The 14,340-nt window shown below is 48.5% G+C and overlaps 1 protein-coding gene across 7 annotated transcripts in view; it reads right to left on the minus strand.

Moving 5' to 3' along the window:
- Positions 1–12,524: 12,524 nt before the first annotated feature.
- Positions 12,525–14,340, minus strand: part of PTCD1 (pentatricopeptide repeat domain 1) — a 688,818-nt gene continuing 687,002 nt past the window's right edge. For all 7 annotated transcript variants that reach the window (XM_069645574.1, XM_069645570.1, XM_069645569.1 and 4 more), the window contains one exon: positions 12,525–12,836. In XM_069645574.1, coding sequence (XP_069501675.1) covers positions 12,672–12,836 — 165 coding nt within the window. In that variant the 3' untranslated portion in view covers positions 12,525–12,671. The remainder of the gene's footprint in view (positions 12,837–14,340) is intronic.

Consider the following 14,340-nt stretch of genomic DNA (forward strand, 5'->3'; position numbering starts at 1 on the left):
TGTTAATCAGAACCCACTGGGAATCGGTTGGGATAGAGACCATGGGGGATGTATGGCTAGAGGGAACCATAACGGACTTCGAGACTTTGAGGGAGGATACTGGGTTACACGTAGGTCAGTACATCACGTACCATAGATTGGTACAGAGAATTAGGAAAACTTGGCCGGAAGAGGTACTGGAGAAGGAACCAGAGGATACCATAGACTCGATATATGACATAGCAGAAGGTGGGCACGAGATATCCAGAATATATGAGATGGTGATGCTCAAAGTGGGGAAAGAGGTGGTACAGTTGAGAGAGTGGGAAGAAGAAGTGGGAGCCCCGATGGCAGATGGGATGTGGGAACGGGCCCAGGGTTACCATAGGAAGGTATCTAGGAATGCTAGACTGAAGCAAATGCAGCTGTATATCCCGCATAGAGCGTATATGACACCCCAAAGGATATTTAGGTTTAAAAATGTGGGACGGCAAGCATGCCCTAAGTGTGATGAAGAAAATGTGGGTATGACGCATATGTTTTGGTTATGCCCGGTCGTTGAACGCTATTGGAGTGAAGTGGCGCTTAAGCTAGCAGAAAGAGGTATTAAGATCCTAGTGGATACTGTGTGGGCCTGCTTGTTAGGGGGGTTCAACAGGCCGCAGAAACTTAAGCATGTGAGCAAACTAATAGACCTGGCATACGCACTTGCGAAGAGAAGGATTGCCATGGGTTGGAAGACATGTCACAAACCACGAGTGGAAGTATGGTGGAAGGATTTACAGAAATGGGCAGAGGCAGAAACCATGGTATGGCAGGAAGCCAGCAATGTGAGTGGGAGGGAGGAGGCAGAGACCCTGATGGCATGGAAATCATTGATAGCAGAACTGTTTGGGTCAATGTTAGACACAATGGAACCTATGGAAGAGAACACCCTGGCACTAGATTCTGGAACAGAGCATTAGAGAGAATGGGCTCGTAATGGGGGGTGGGATATGGGGAGCAGTGAGTAAAATTAAAATGATGCATAATGAAAATGTGAGCGTATGCACTGCAAGTTTGGTTTTGTATTGTTTGTTAAATATTGAATAAAATACATTTAAAAAAAAAGAGTGATCAAAAGGTCACTATCCATGTTAAAAGGTAATAGTTCCACAGCTCTGATCACATCGGTGGAATCCGCTAAGTATGTAGGTGTCAATCTGGCCAAGGGTTTCATAAAAAAGTCCAGGGGGGAGTGGCCAGCGCGCATGGAGTGAGGACGTGCTTTCCTCGTGCTCTTGCCCGAGATCCTACAACGGACCGAATCGTTCGGCCTGCTTAAGATGAACAAGCACACTTGAAGTAGCTACGGGAAGAAGAACCGTTTCCCTACCCTCGACGAAGTTTCTGCATGAAAATCGGTCCGGGATAACGGTTATTCGAAGCGAACAGAGCGGAGGCCCCCACCCAACAAAATGGCGGCGCCCGCCGGTCCTATCTGAGGCGCACCGTTGGAGGGCGGATAGCCTCCGGAAGCGAGAAAAAAGGGCCAGCTGCATCCAACCCAGCGATCCGGCACCACCCCGGGGGGGACTGACCCCCGCTGCCAGCTGCGGCCCGGGTCTCTGTCTCAGAGACAGTGAGCCAAGAGGAGGAGACGAAGGGGAGGACCCTCCGTGCGAGACCGCTGGGTGCGCCGTCTCCTGGGACCCCGCGCACGCAGAGTGGAAGAGGGGCCCAGAGCGGTGCCGGCTGGCGGGAGACCGCGAGAAACAAGGAGAGACACGAAGAAGGGAGAAGGCGACGGGCGGTTCCCTCCGGAACATCCATAAGCTGACTCCTCCCCAACTGCGGCGACCGCCCTCGCAATCGACCCTACATACACGTCCCCGCTGAATGGGAAAAGGCCGCAGAGCACACCCAAAGGCAGGCGATGTCACCCCCCAAAAGCAAACTAAAAACCGCGACCATGGACTCCTTCACCACGGTCAGGGCGAAACAACAACAGGGAACAGAAGCATTAGATGACCCGACGGCTAAGGAGGACGATCCAACAAATATGCAAGTGCTACAAGCCATAGCAGCGCTACGAACGTCCATCGAAACCAGGATCAATGAAATCAAGTCGGACATGCAGCTGATGAGACAGGACGCCCGTAACCTTACTGAAAGGGTGACCACAGCGGAGGCAACGCTCCAGGACAATGTTAACGACACCACAGAACTTAAATCTAAGGTCCAAGACCTTGAATTGCAAGTAGCGCGGCTAGAGGCGCGATCAGAAGATGCTGAAGGACGTGCCCGCCGCGGCAACATTCGAATCCTGGGGGTACCGGAAGACACGGAGGGCCCAGACCGAACCGAATTCGTAGAAACAATGCTATTGCAAGAAATTGGAGCCAGCAAACTGCCCCAGGGCTTCTCGATAGAACGGGCCCACAGTTCACTTCAGAAAAGGCCCCCCCCCGGGCTCCCGACCGCGCCCAATTATTGCAAAAGTCTTGAACTTTCGCAACAGAGACTATATTGAGATTCTCAAGAGAAGGAGGGGAAAATCGAGAAACATGGCGCCAAAATAGTCATTTATCCAGACTATACCCCCATGGTGCAGCGAGCACGGAACTCATTTGTACCGGTGAAAGCTAGGTTACGCAAGCTAAACCTCAAGTACATGCTAATGTACCCGTCCCGCCTTAAGGTACTATACAAGGGGAAAGCTATTTTTCTTGAGACTCCGGCAGCGGCAAATATGTGGCTTGAGGACAATAACCTTGCAGATGAAAAGGAAAGCACTGCGCATGAAGTCACAGGCCATTGAAAGCACCAAGCAACAGGAAAAATAAAGGTTCGCACAACTGCCGAATGAATACTGGACCGCTTGAGATTTACAACTCCACGAACGCTACAACGGGCAGGAGCGCACCGACCCATGCGAATAACAATGAAGCCGACGCACCCCCCTGAAACACCTGGAGGCCGACTGACCACCCGCACCAGGAGGCCTGGAAGGACCGGGTCCCCCGAGCGCTGCAAGTTTGAGGCAACTGCTGGGGGCAGTTTTGAGTTGAAAGGTTTGTTGCCCTCAATCACTAGAATGAGGATTGTTAATGTTAATAAGTCTTGAAGTGACACAGAGGGGAGGAGGAAGGGAAGGAGGAAAGGAGGTGGCTCGCGTCCAATCCCCAACACAGACCAACCCCTGGATAGCAGGTCCAACCCCCGGGGGCGGCAGAGACGGGGAAAGGGGGCGACAATGGATCCGTTACTGAACCCCTATTGCTGCGACCACCATAAAAATAATGACATGGAATGTAAGTGGTCTGAGGAATTACCTTATAAGGAACAGGATTAAAACCTATCTGCAGAGAAAAGGGGTAATGATAGCATTACTACAGGAGACCCACTGCACGGCGGACTCGGTGGCCAAGCTACAAACACATTGGGGTGGACAGGGATTTGGTACCACACTCTAAATACGCAAGAGGGGTCTACACCTGGATCCACCCACAGATTCCATTCCGGGTGGACAAACCCGAGATAGTCCCGGAAGGTAGGTTCGTCGTAATTTGGGGATTCATTGAACAAGAAGCAGTATGCATCCTGAACTCCTATCGCCCTAACAATAACATACCGTCCTACCTGAACACACTGTACCCCAGAGTTGCAAAGTACAGGAACGATCTCTTTATTTAGGGGGGAGATTTTAATTGTGTACACGACCCAAGGCTGGACAGGTCCACACCACAGTTGGGAGGCCCATCGACCGCTACGGCAGCACTGTCCGCCATGTTGGGGAAGCTGGACATGACGGATGTGTGGCGGGAAAAGCATCCTGGACCACGAGAATACTCATTCTACTCATCCCCACATAAGTTACACACAAGACTAGATTATATACTCATAGACAGGGAACACTTACCCCGGGTGGAGGGAGCACAATACCTGGGGAGGACTATCTCTGATCACTCCCCGCTCCTGATGACATGGAATCACAAAGGGCCCAGACCCCCCATACCCATGTGGAAAATGCCCACAGACGCCCTGAAGGACCCAGCCTTCCGAGAGGAATTACGCAATTCTATTGATGCCTACCTAGAGGTTAACACTGGTAGTGTAGCTTACAATAGCACAGTGTGGGAGGCTCTAAAGGTGGAGAAATTATTGCAAAGGCGGGAGGTATCAAGAAGCTGCTCAGGAAAGAACTAGACCTAGTGGAACGCCAGATTGAGCGACTCGAAACTACCCCAGTAGATACCCAACAGAGAGAAGAGGAGCTTGTGAAACTTAGAGAGAGGAACACAACTGCGTGGAACAGGCTGGAAAAGTTCGACTACACTGCCAGAACAAATAGAGCACATGTTGAGGCGGACAGACCGAGCAGATTACTCGCCTGGCTCTGCCGAAAAGAACACCCCAGACACCCCACCACCTCACTGCAAGATGAGGATGGAAACCCACACTACACACAGCAGGGCATAAATTACACTTTCACTCGCTTTTACACCCACCTGTACTCACATGAGGAGCTGGTCCCCCATGAACGGTTGATAGAAACATTGGAGGAGATAGGGCTCCAGAGGCCGTCCCCTGGGCAAGCCGACTCCCTTGAAACTGAAATCACGCCCGAAGACATTACCGATGCAATTAGGTCCCTGGCCACAGGCAAAGCACCTGGAACAGACGGGTTGCCCACAGAGTTTTTTTAAACGTAAGAGTCCTTCCTGACCCCCCTATTACACGCAGTATACCAGGAGGCATACGAAGAAGGAATACTACCCGAAAGCATGAGGGAGACGAAACACAAAGGCAGCACTCCCAGCTCTACGCAAATCAATGACGTTCTGGGCGAAACTCCCCCTTTCGATGATGGGCAGGGCTTCGATAATTAAAATGATCATTCTCCCACGTTTCCTTTATGGGTTTCAAAATGTACACTACTATATACACAAACCCTTCTTCCGACTGCTTCAGACCATACTGCGAGAGTTCCTATGGGGGGAAAGGCAGGCATAGGATAGCGTTGCAGTTGCTAACCGTACCATATAGCCAAGGCGGTATTCAACTTCCAAATCTAGAAAGATATTACATAGCAGCACAGCTTAGTTTTGTGACCAAATGGCTAGATGATGAACCCACATCTGAAACACCACTGCTACAGGCCATGCTGCCCCAATTCCATCTGAAAGAACTGGTCTGGGCGCCGTCCAAACTGCTGGGAACCTTACCCTTTTTCGCTGATCTGGGGAGGAAAATTTGGCACAGGGCGAAAATGCTCACTAACTCACGGAATTCCTATGCCCCGGAGGTTTCCCTGATCGCAGACTTATGCACAACACTTTCTGACTTGAAACACATCAGGCTCTGGGAGAGGGAAGGGGTCTACACCTGGGGAGATCTGTATGATGAAGGCACTTTCAGGGAGTTCACCTCGCTACAGGAGACGGAGGGCATACATACCGGCCAATTTCTATGGTACCAAAGAACCTGTGCTGTGGCCCGACGCAAATGGGACTCGTGGCCGGAAGAACCAGCTACAGACCCACTCCTCACTCTGATGTACAACTTGGGAGAGGGTGGTAAACCCATTTCGCAAATATATGGCCACCTGATCGACATGCCAAATCCTCGGAGCACGGAAATGAAAAGCAAATGGGAGGCGGACATAGGCCGGGAAATGTCTGAAGGGGAGTGGAACAGAGCTCTTACATTCCCCAAAACGGTGTCCAGAGACCACAGATTCAGGCAGATTCAGTTGAACATTCTACACAGAACTTACCTGACCCCGTGCCGCATAGCCACCTTCAATCCCCAGGCACAACCGACCTGCAACTGGTGCATGGGGGAAAAAGCGGATATGATCCACATGCTATGGGAATGCCCCAGAACAAGGGCTCTGTGGGAGAGGGTCCAACAAACCTGCGAAAAAGCAGGCCTGAGCAAATATAACTGGACACCCGATGAGTGCCTCCTAGGAACCTACCCCAGACCAACCAAACTCAAGCATGCAACAAGGCTCATGGACATATCGTGCATACTGGCCAAAATAACTATCGCAATGGCCTGGAAGAAACCCATGAGCCCTCAGTTCAAACTATAGCACAAAGAGACTGAACGGTGGGTGCTAGCCGAGACAGTGGCATGGGAGGACTGTGTGGCCAGATCCACAGATGACTCCAGTATGTCACTCAAGGCATGGAAGGAACTCACCAGACACATGTTCCACCCCTCGGATGATAAACCCCCCTGAATTGGAACTCAATCTAGGCCCATGTGGGACCTATCATAAAGCCAGCAGCAGCGGAAGTGCTGCAGAGGCTAGAGACCTTTCGGAAGTCCTCCCCCTTTTGAAGTTACCAGATGGTTCCCCTTCGCCCCCACCCTCTCCCCGTAAAAGTTGACAATATATGAAACGGAGAGAATATGGAGACAGTTATGGTTGTTTTGTTTTTGTAATTTTTTGACGTTAAGTTAAACATAAGTTTATTGCTATTTGAGAATGGCTCTATTGCACAAAATTTGTTTGATATTATTGAAAATGCCAATAAACAAATTTGAAAATAAATTAAAAAGTCCAGATATTGACCAATGGGTTCTAGAATAGACCCACAAAGGGATTTGATGGGCCTTCCCGGGGGATTAGTTGTACTCTTATGTATTTTTGGCAAAATATATATTAAAGGAGTCCTCGTCTTGTTAGGAGTTAAGAACAAAAATTATTTTTTGTTTAGGATACCCTTTTCTAGAGCTCTATTGCATAATTCTCTAATGTCCTTCAAAATGGACTCAGTAGGATCACCTTGTAGTTTGACATATATATATCAGTATTGTTTAATTGCCTCATCATTTCTTCATCATACTTATGCGAATCCCAAACAACTATTCCTCCTCCCTTGTCAGCCTTTTTAATTACCACAGATTTGTCATTTCTTAAAGACTGCAGACATTTCCAATCTGTTCTGGAGAAATTGAAACGATGTTCTGTGTTTTTTTCACCATTTTTCTTTTCATAGATGGCCCCAAAGTCCCGTAATATGGCTTTTTCAAAGGTTGCTGTCTCCTTTGAAATCATATTCAAAGTGGGGATAAAGGAGGAAGCTGGTTTAAATGGTGTATTAGCCCCTGTTATTTGACTATTCGTTTCATTAGCACCAAAGAAATCTTTAAGTCTAACTTTACGCAAGAAGGCTCGTAATTCTATTTCTGTCTCCATCTGGCTTGTGTTCTTCATAGGGATAAAAGAGAAGCCCTTTTGCCAAAAGTGAACGTTCTATTAGAGAGATTAAATACTGAAGAAGGTGAATTTACCTTCTGTAAGACTTTCTTCTCGTTTTGAACACATTTTGTAAAGGCGGTGGTCCTACCTGCTGAGGTGGAAAATGGAGTTCCTGGGAAGGAAAAGGCAAACCATGACCTTGAATATTGAACCCTTTGGGATAGCCGTATGGGGGAAATGGCAGATTGACAAATTAGAATGCTAGTTCCCCTTTAAAAGGAAGCAGGAAGTAAACCTAATGTCCAGTTCGGAACAGCTGACTGCCACGGTTTTGTTTCTCTGCTGTTTTCCGTGTGTTCCTGTGTAGGCAATGCACTTGTTTTTGAAGCCAGCATTCAAGGTAAGCTAACCTAGGACCCCTTCTCACATACAAATTCTGATGCTAAACAAAGGGCTAAGTCTATTGACTATCCTTCTTTTTTCCCACCACCTTCCCTTTTTTTAGTCAAATACTGGTGGGTGAATTTGACAGGGGGGAAAGCAAGTGTGTCCCAGCACGCTAGAACACTTTTTGAAGGTAAAATGACCTTTTTCATGTAAAAATCTGCACTAGCACTGGAAAGACTTAAAGCACCCTTTCTCAGACGAATTCTGATGTTAAGCAAATGGAAATGGAATTATGGGATATGTAGTTCCACCCATTAAAACTAATAAGTCGATTGATTATTCGTCCTTCTCTTCCCCCTCTTTCTCTTGGTAGTTATTTACTGTTGAGCGAATTCAGTAGCAGGGAAGCAAGTGTGCCCCAGTTCGGTAGAAACTTATTGAAGGTAAAATTACTTTTTTCCTATGCAAAAATCAACACCAGCACTGGAAAGACCAAAAGCACAATGGTACTATACCGTTCTTGTTAATCAGATACGGTACAACACCGTTTTATGCCAACTAGAGAGACACAATGCTTCAGCTAACATTTATCTATTTTATACTATTATATACATAGGAATTGTATTTAGCGGAACACTTTGCCTTTGAAGTGGAGCTATAAATATTTCACTCGCTTACCGAACGTTAGTGGAAAGACACAGTGGGAAACCATGGGAATCAGAACTTTTTGCAAAGCTGCAAACCACTCTGCATATCGTCCACGCGCCTCCCCAGTCTGGTGAGGAAGGAGTGTTTCCAGGGGGCTGCCTGTGCTACCCCTCCAGAGCTTGCCACTACCTCCAGCAAAGTTCCAATGAATGTGCAGATTCAGGTGGGGGCCCGCTGGGCCGGGGTCCCTGTGCGCTCACCTGGGCTCAGTTGTGCGGGCGGGCAGTCGAGGCTGCCCCCTGGTGATATTGCAGGCTGGTGAAGTTCGGACCAGGGGTCAAGTCCTCAAAATTTAAGTGGGGTACTCATCAACAAACGCGATGGGATGTGACGTCGCCAGAAATGTGCATATCAAGGCGAAATATGCACATTTCATTTAATTGGCTTTGCATAACCACCCAAATCGAACAGGACAAATGGCATAAAATCAACACAAAAACAAAACCAAGAGAGGATATTTTCATCTAATAGTTTTTTTGAAAACGTTAAAAGGTGTCCATGTTTTAAACTCCAGGAACCAATACAAATGTTTTCCCTAGCACTTGCAGTACCGAAATGGGATATTTCCCCTTTAGTTGCTTGTTATTTTTCATCAGGTAATGTAGTGCAGTGGTGAAGTGTCCAGCCTACAAACCTGATGACTGCGGTCTGATTCCGGATGGCGGCTTTAATTCATCAATCAATATTTCTTTTTTAGCTAGGGGGGACCGAGTCCCCCCTCAGAATAAAGTGTGTGGGCTATGTCCCCCCTCGTGTACCCTCGACTTGAGCCCTGGTTAGGACTCCTTGTTCTGGGGGTCCTGTTGTGGGCCCGTGATGCAAGATTGGGGCCCTGTGGTCACCTCATCAGTGGGGCGGATTCCCCGGAAGATCCAAGTTCAGGTGTACAGGAGAGAGGAGAGGGGAGGCCTGGGCACGCTCCTGCATCGACCCAAGCCTGCTGAAGGGACTGCTGGTGGGAGGGCGGTCTCTCTGGGGGCCGTGGTGCCACCGCCACTGCCCTTCCCCAAGTCGTCCAGGGCAGGCCACGGGGTCGAGAAAAAGAAAGGGGGAACAAGGGGCCCGGGCGCGCTCCCGCGTCGGCGAGCAACTCCACTGATGAAGGTGGGGGAGCGAGGGAAGCCCTGCTGCCGGCATTCACTCCACACTGGCCCCCAGGCTTGTGGCGGGTCGTGCAGCGTCTCCACCCACCGCCTCTCCCGATGGTGCCTCACGAGTCTCTTAACCTTCAATGACAGGGGGGGGGGGGTTGAAGAGGGTCCTCTCGGCAGGATCTTCAAGGATCGGGGATCCCCGGGGGGAGCCTCAAATCTGCAGCGGGGTACCGGGGACCTTCAGTGGTGACCAAGGGAGCAGCGTAGATGGAGCACCGGGCTCCTCCCCCCATGGAGCGGCAGGCTGCGCCGCGGTCTTTGGGCTGCGACTGCTTCAGGGCCATGTTGTGGAGGGGGAGCGCTGAGGCCCACAAGCAGCTATCTCCCGATTGGGGGCACCCCCGGAGGCCACTCCAATACCCCCAGGCTCCTCAACAGGTCCCCCTTCCAAATATCGCAAGTTGAGGCGGGTCACGTTCCGTTAGGTGGTATTACTCCACTGGTTTCCCCGGGCCATACGGGGAGCATATGAATCAGGCAGCCATCTTGCCTGCGCCCCCTGGTGGCCTTCGTATCTCGTGATTTTACCTGTGTGGATATAACTTGTCTGACCAATATTTAATGTGAGCCCTTTAATAACATTTCACTTTCTGCAACGAAATGTTAGTACATGCTAAGGGTTCCCAGACAAATGAGTTGATCAACGGAATTTCGGAAGTGAAGTGCCCTCTACGCACAAACAAAAGAGTGGAGGAATTCTGTCGGCCATGTTTAAGATTATATGACATACCCTGTGGCACACGAGAGAAACGGAAGTTGAAGGGAAAGTAGGGTAAGAAGATAAGGCATTTGCTGAGTCAGAGAATGTTGTGCTGTCACTGACGGTGGAGGAACCAGGCGAAAGGTCAGACAGTACAGCGATTTGCTCACTGGGAGGAGAGCCGGCCGAGGATGGAGAGATGAGACATTGCCACCAATGAAAATCCAAAATAGTTAACCCTGGCCATTTGTGCTCCCACTGAATAAAGGATCCCAATGCTGCTCTGCCAAGTGAAGGAATGCTTTATCAGAGGTAAAGACAATTTAAAATGGCAAATGATGCTTTTCCATGGAAGACATGCTACCGTTTTTTTGACAAAATGGCTCCACAGCTCACACACTTCAATGTGATCCTTTTGAAGACCATTATGTGCTGGCAATCAGAAGACGTATTGCTATGGGACAAACTACATGGAGGAGTCTATGGGGCCATAGGTGCTTACCCGCAGCCATCTCCAAGATGTTAGTGTTACACTTCAGACTTCCCCGCGGGCATCCTTGCAGAATACAACTTCTTTACAGGCTCCTCTATGGTCCAGGTACAAGCTACCATGGCGTCTGTACAAACGTCGACGCACTCCAGGTCTCCTGACACGTCTTGTACGTGGAAGACGTACAGCAAGCCACGCCCCTCTTACGACTATAAAACCACCGTCTTCCAAGGGGCTCGTTGCTGCTAATTAGCGTTACCGGCTACACGCGGTTTCATCCGTTTCCTCTTCGTGTCTCCTTACACAAATCCTTATCTGAACTCCTGGTTTTGAACTTTTGCCTGACTTTTTAGATTGCCTCGTCTCCTCCCTTATTCTTGTCATGATCGTCTGGTTGTTGGACTCGGAACGCTACTGGATATGGCTCTCTTCTGTGTCTTGCGGTTCTTTCCTGGTTGCCGCTCTGCACATCATTTTGCTGTCTACATCCGGATCATCTCTACAGCTACTCAACTATACTCGTGTACTCAGGTACATACCTATTGTCTTCCATGGATTTTGTCTTCTGTTGGATTCTGGGACATTGAGTGACTTTCCTGTGAGATTGCTCTTTAGTGCATGAACGCTCTCCTGATATGCAACAACCCGGCACTAGTGCGTCCCTCGTGACGTTCGGGGTTACTTACCTATACTAACTTCCCTGTTTGTTATTTTCTCCTATCGTTGTCTTCAGAATCCTGGACTCCTCTTACTCCATTTATCTCTACTCAGGTCAGTTGTTATCAATTCTATAACTATAGTGGGAACCGATATTGATCTAGTTCAATTCCACTCATTTATGTTATTCTTTGTAGATTATCCCGGGGAAATGCAACTCCACTCCAATATCTATATAGGTAGTTGTCCAATCATTTCAACTGTTCTAATCACCTGTATAATATCAACCCCGTCTAATATCTTGGTATTATTTTGCAGCTTTGGTATTGGTGGTGTGTGTTCTCCCCGCTCTTTTATTCAATTGACATCTCTGTCTGTTCTAACTGAAACAGCAGAGAGGTACATTGTGGAAAAGAGCCCCTCTTTGAGGAAGCCTGAGTCTTGTAGTCAGGGGAGCTGGGATGGAAGGCTGAATTCGGAATCCTATACCACCAACATCTCCAAGGTCATTTTCTCTGCATCTTCGGCCTACTCGGAGTGGTGAGTAAAAGTTAGACTCATGGCAAGCAGAGTAAGTACTAGTAACATGGGTAACTTCGAGCAGAAGACAGCCATTGTGGCACTCAGTCTTGCATCCCTGACACATTCAGCAAGAGGGAGAATATAGCTGCCACTGATGCTGTGAGAGATCCTGCCGCTCTCACACATCTTATACTACAGATACTACTTGAATATCAAAGCAATCCCCTAATAAGGCAATAGAGACAATTCAGGGCAGTGCTTTTATACTTCAATAATTATTCAAACCTAAAATCGTCCCGAAAATATTTAGCAGAGTTAATCCTGTCCTTTTGGCGACCAGTTTCATTTGTCCCCAAGCCTTTACGGCTGGTGTACAGCCAGCGCATAATACAATTTAATCGAAAGAGCATGGTTGTTGATTTCTGCAATACATACATTTCTAATTTCAAATAAACACAAAAGCATACGTGCAGGGGTTTTTGAAACCTTGCTTAATCAAATTTCGTTACAAAGTTAAAATCTATTCTGGCCCGTGTGTGCTCAATGATTTTGGGTATCGGGGCAATGGAGTGCTTTAGTGATGCACGTCTCGCAGCACTGGGGCCAGTGAAAGCAGCAACTGAAGCACAGCTTTGTTAAGCGGTTGCACGACTGCCAAAGCAATGATAGTGGAATAAAACGAGTGAAGCACAGCAAAATCTTACAAAATGACTTTCAATGATAGGAAATCCATGGACTTCAGTATGTTTTTATTTTTAAATATCGGAAATGCATTTTTTGGGATGAGGGGTGGCATGACATTAGAGCATTCACAGAGAAGGAAGTCTACAGCCGCAGTCCAAGATCTCGGCAACGAGCTGGAGTGAGCCACGGCCGCCTTCACTCACTCTCGCACGCCTCATCACAGGGCTTGGAAGTCTGCTTGTGAGTTCTGTATTTCGCCCATGGGTGCTGGACCTCCTCAGCAGGCATCGACTTCAACCAGCGAAAGTAGTAAGCCCGGAAGCCGTCAATCTTCTCTAGGTAGTAGTTTTTCTCCTTGTACTAAAACACAAAACATGCAATTCGGCATCATTCGAACTGCAGACCAAGGTTACATGTAATTCACAATAGATTATCACGTTCATGCGGGCATTGATCTGAGAAATAAGGCGACATTGGTCTAATACGAGGCACTCAAAGTAGAACTTGAAAACGGCCACTATAGGCAGAAAGACAGATCGCAATTCTGTTGTTTGGATAGAAGTATAAACATTGTCGGACGTATAAGAGAAACATCTTGTGAGCATGTAATTAAAGTAATTTACTGTGAGTCACTGTCCAAATCTCGAAGGGGCCTCTATACATGGATGTTGGCAGATTATATAGGTGGCAAGTGCCCGTTCATCAATACTAGGAGTTCTCCTGGTGCTGACCATGAGACATTGGTTTAAAGTGTGGGCCAAGACAGGAGACTGAGCGTGCACAGCATGGCTGCACTTACCATGGCTTTCTGAATCGTGGGCGTGTTGTACGATGATCGAGAGTCAACAGTGGATGGAGCCTTCAAGGAAATGAAAGCGCATAACAGGTTGCCACCCCAGGACTGTTCTTGAAGTCTGATCCAGTTGAGAACCACACTATCAGGCATATCCTATCCCACAGAACCCTTCTCAATATCATTAATATTGATATTTTATTTCTATCGCGCTCGTACACAAGTGTTTCAGAGCGCGACAAGGGAGGGCAACATGGGAGAACAAAAGAGTGATCTTACTAGGCCCAGTGACATTGAGAACGCGCAAGTGCATGGGAGAGGGAGAGGGGCAAAGTGCATGGAAGAGGGGAGAAGTGCAAAGTGCGAAGCAGAGAAGGAACACATAAATAACAATAAATAAATAATAAAGGCAACAAACAGTGGTAGTGCAGCCAGCAATTTGCAAGTGCCAGGTTTAAGGCAGCAGACAGGGTAGGTCTGATAAGTGCAGGAAGAAAAAGGGGGGCTGTATGGGTACAGATACAGACCCCAGTGCAAGGGGTGGCCCGGAGGCAGTGCAGGAGGGTGGCAGGGTGAGCAGGTACCTGGGCCTGGAGGACAGAGGGTGGCCAGGTGCACAGTGCCAAGAGAGAACAGATCAGCAATGGAGAGGGGGAGCAAAGGCAGAAGAAAAGAGTAAGGTCTTGAGGTGCTTCCGGAACCAGAGATGGTTCTCCTCAAGTTTTAGAGTGGCAGGGAGGCTGTTCCAGAGGGAGGCCCCAGCCCGAGTTTGTTTCTTTGAAAAACGACTGACCCTGAGGGAGTTAGAGGTAGAGGAGCGAAGAGCTCGAGAGGGGAGGTATTTGCGGAGGGATAGCTGAAGGTATTTTGGGCCCAGGCCCCGGAAAGCCTTGTGGACAATGCAGAGGGTTTTGAATTTAATCATTGAATCCACTGGGAGTCAATGGAGAGATTTCAGAGCTGGAGAGATACGATCCCAGGGCTAGAGGCCAAGGACAAGTTTTGCAGTCCTCTTCTGGATTAGTTGCAGAGGGCGGAAGCTGGGGCAGGTAGATTTAGAAAGAGGTTGTT

Source organism: Ambystoma mexicanum, chromosome 2p (assembly GCF_040938575.1).
Source record: "Ambystoma mexicanum isolate Mex_15411 chromosome 2p, UKY_AmexF1_1, whole genome shotgun sequence".
NCBI classification, from domain to species: Eukaryota; Metazoa; Chordata; class Amphibia; order Caudata; family Ambystomatidae; genus Ambystoma; species Ambystoma mexicanum.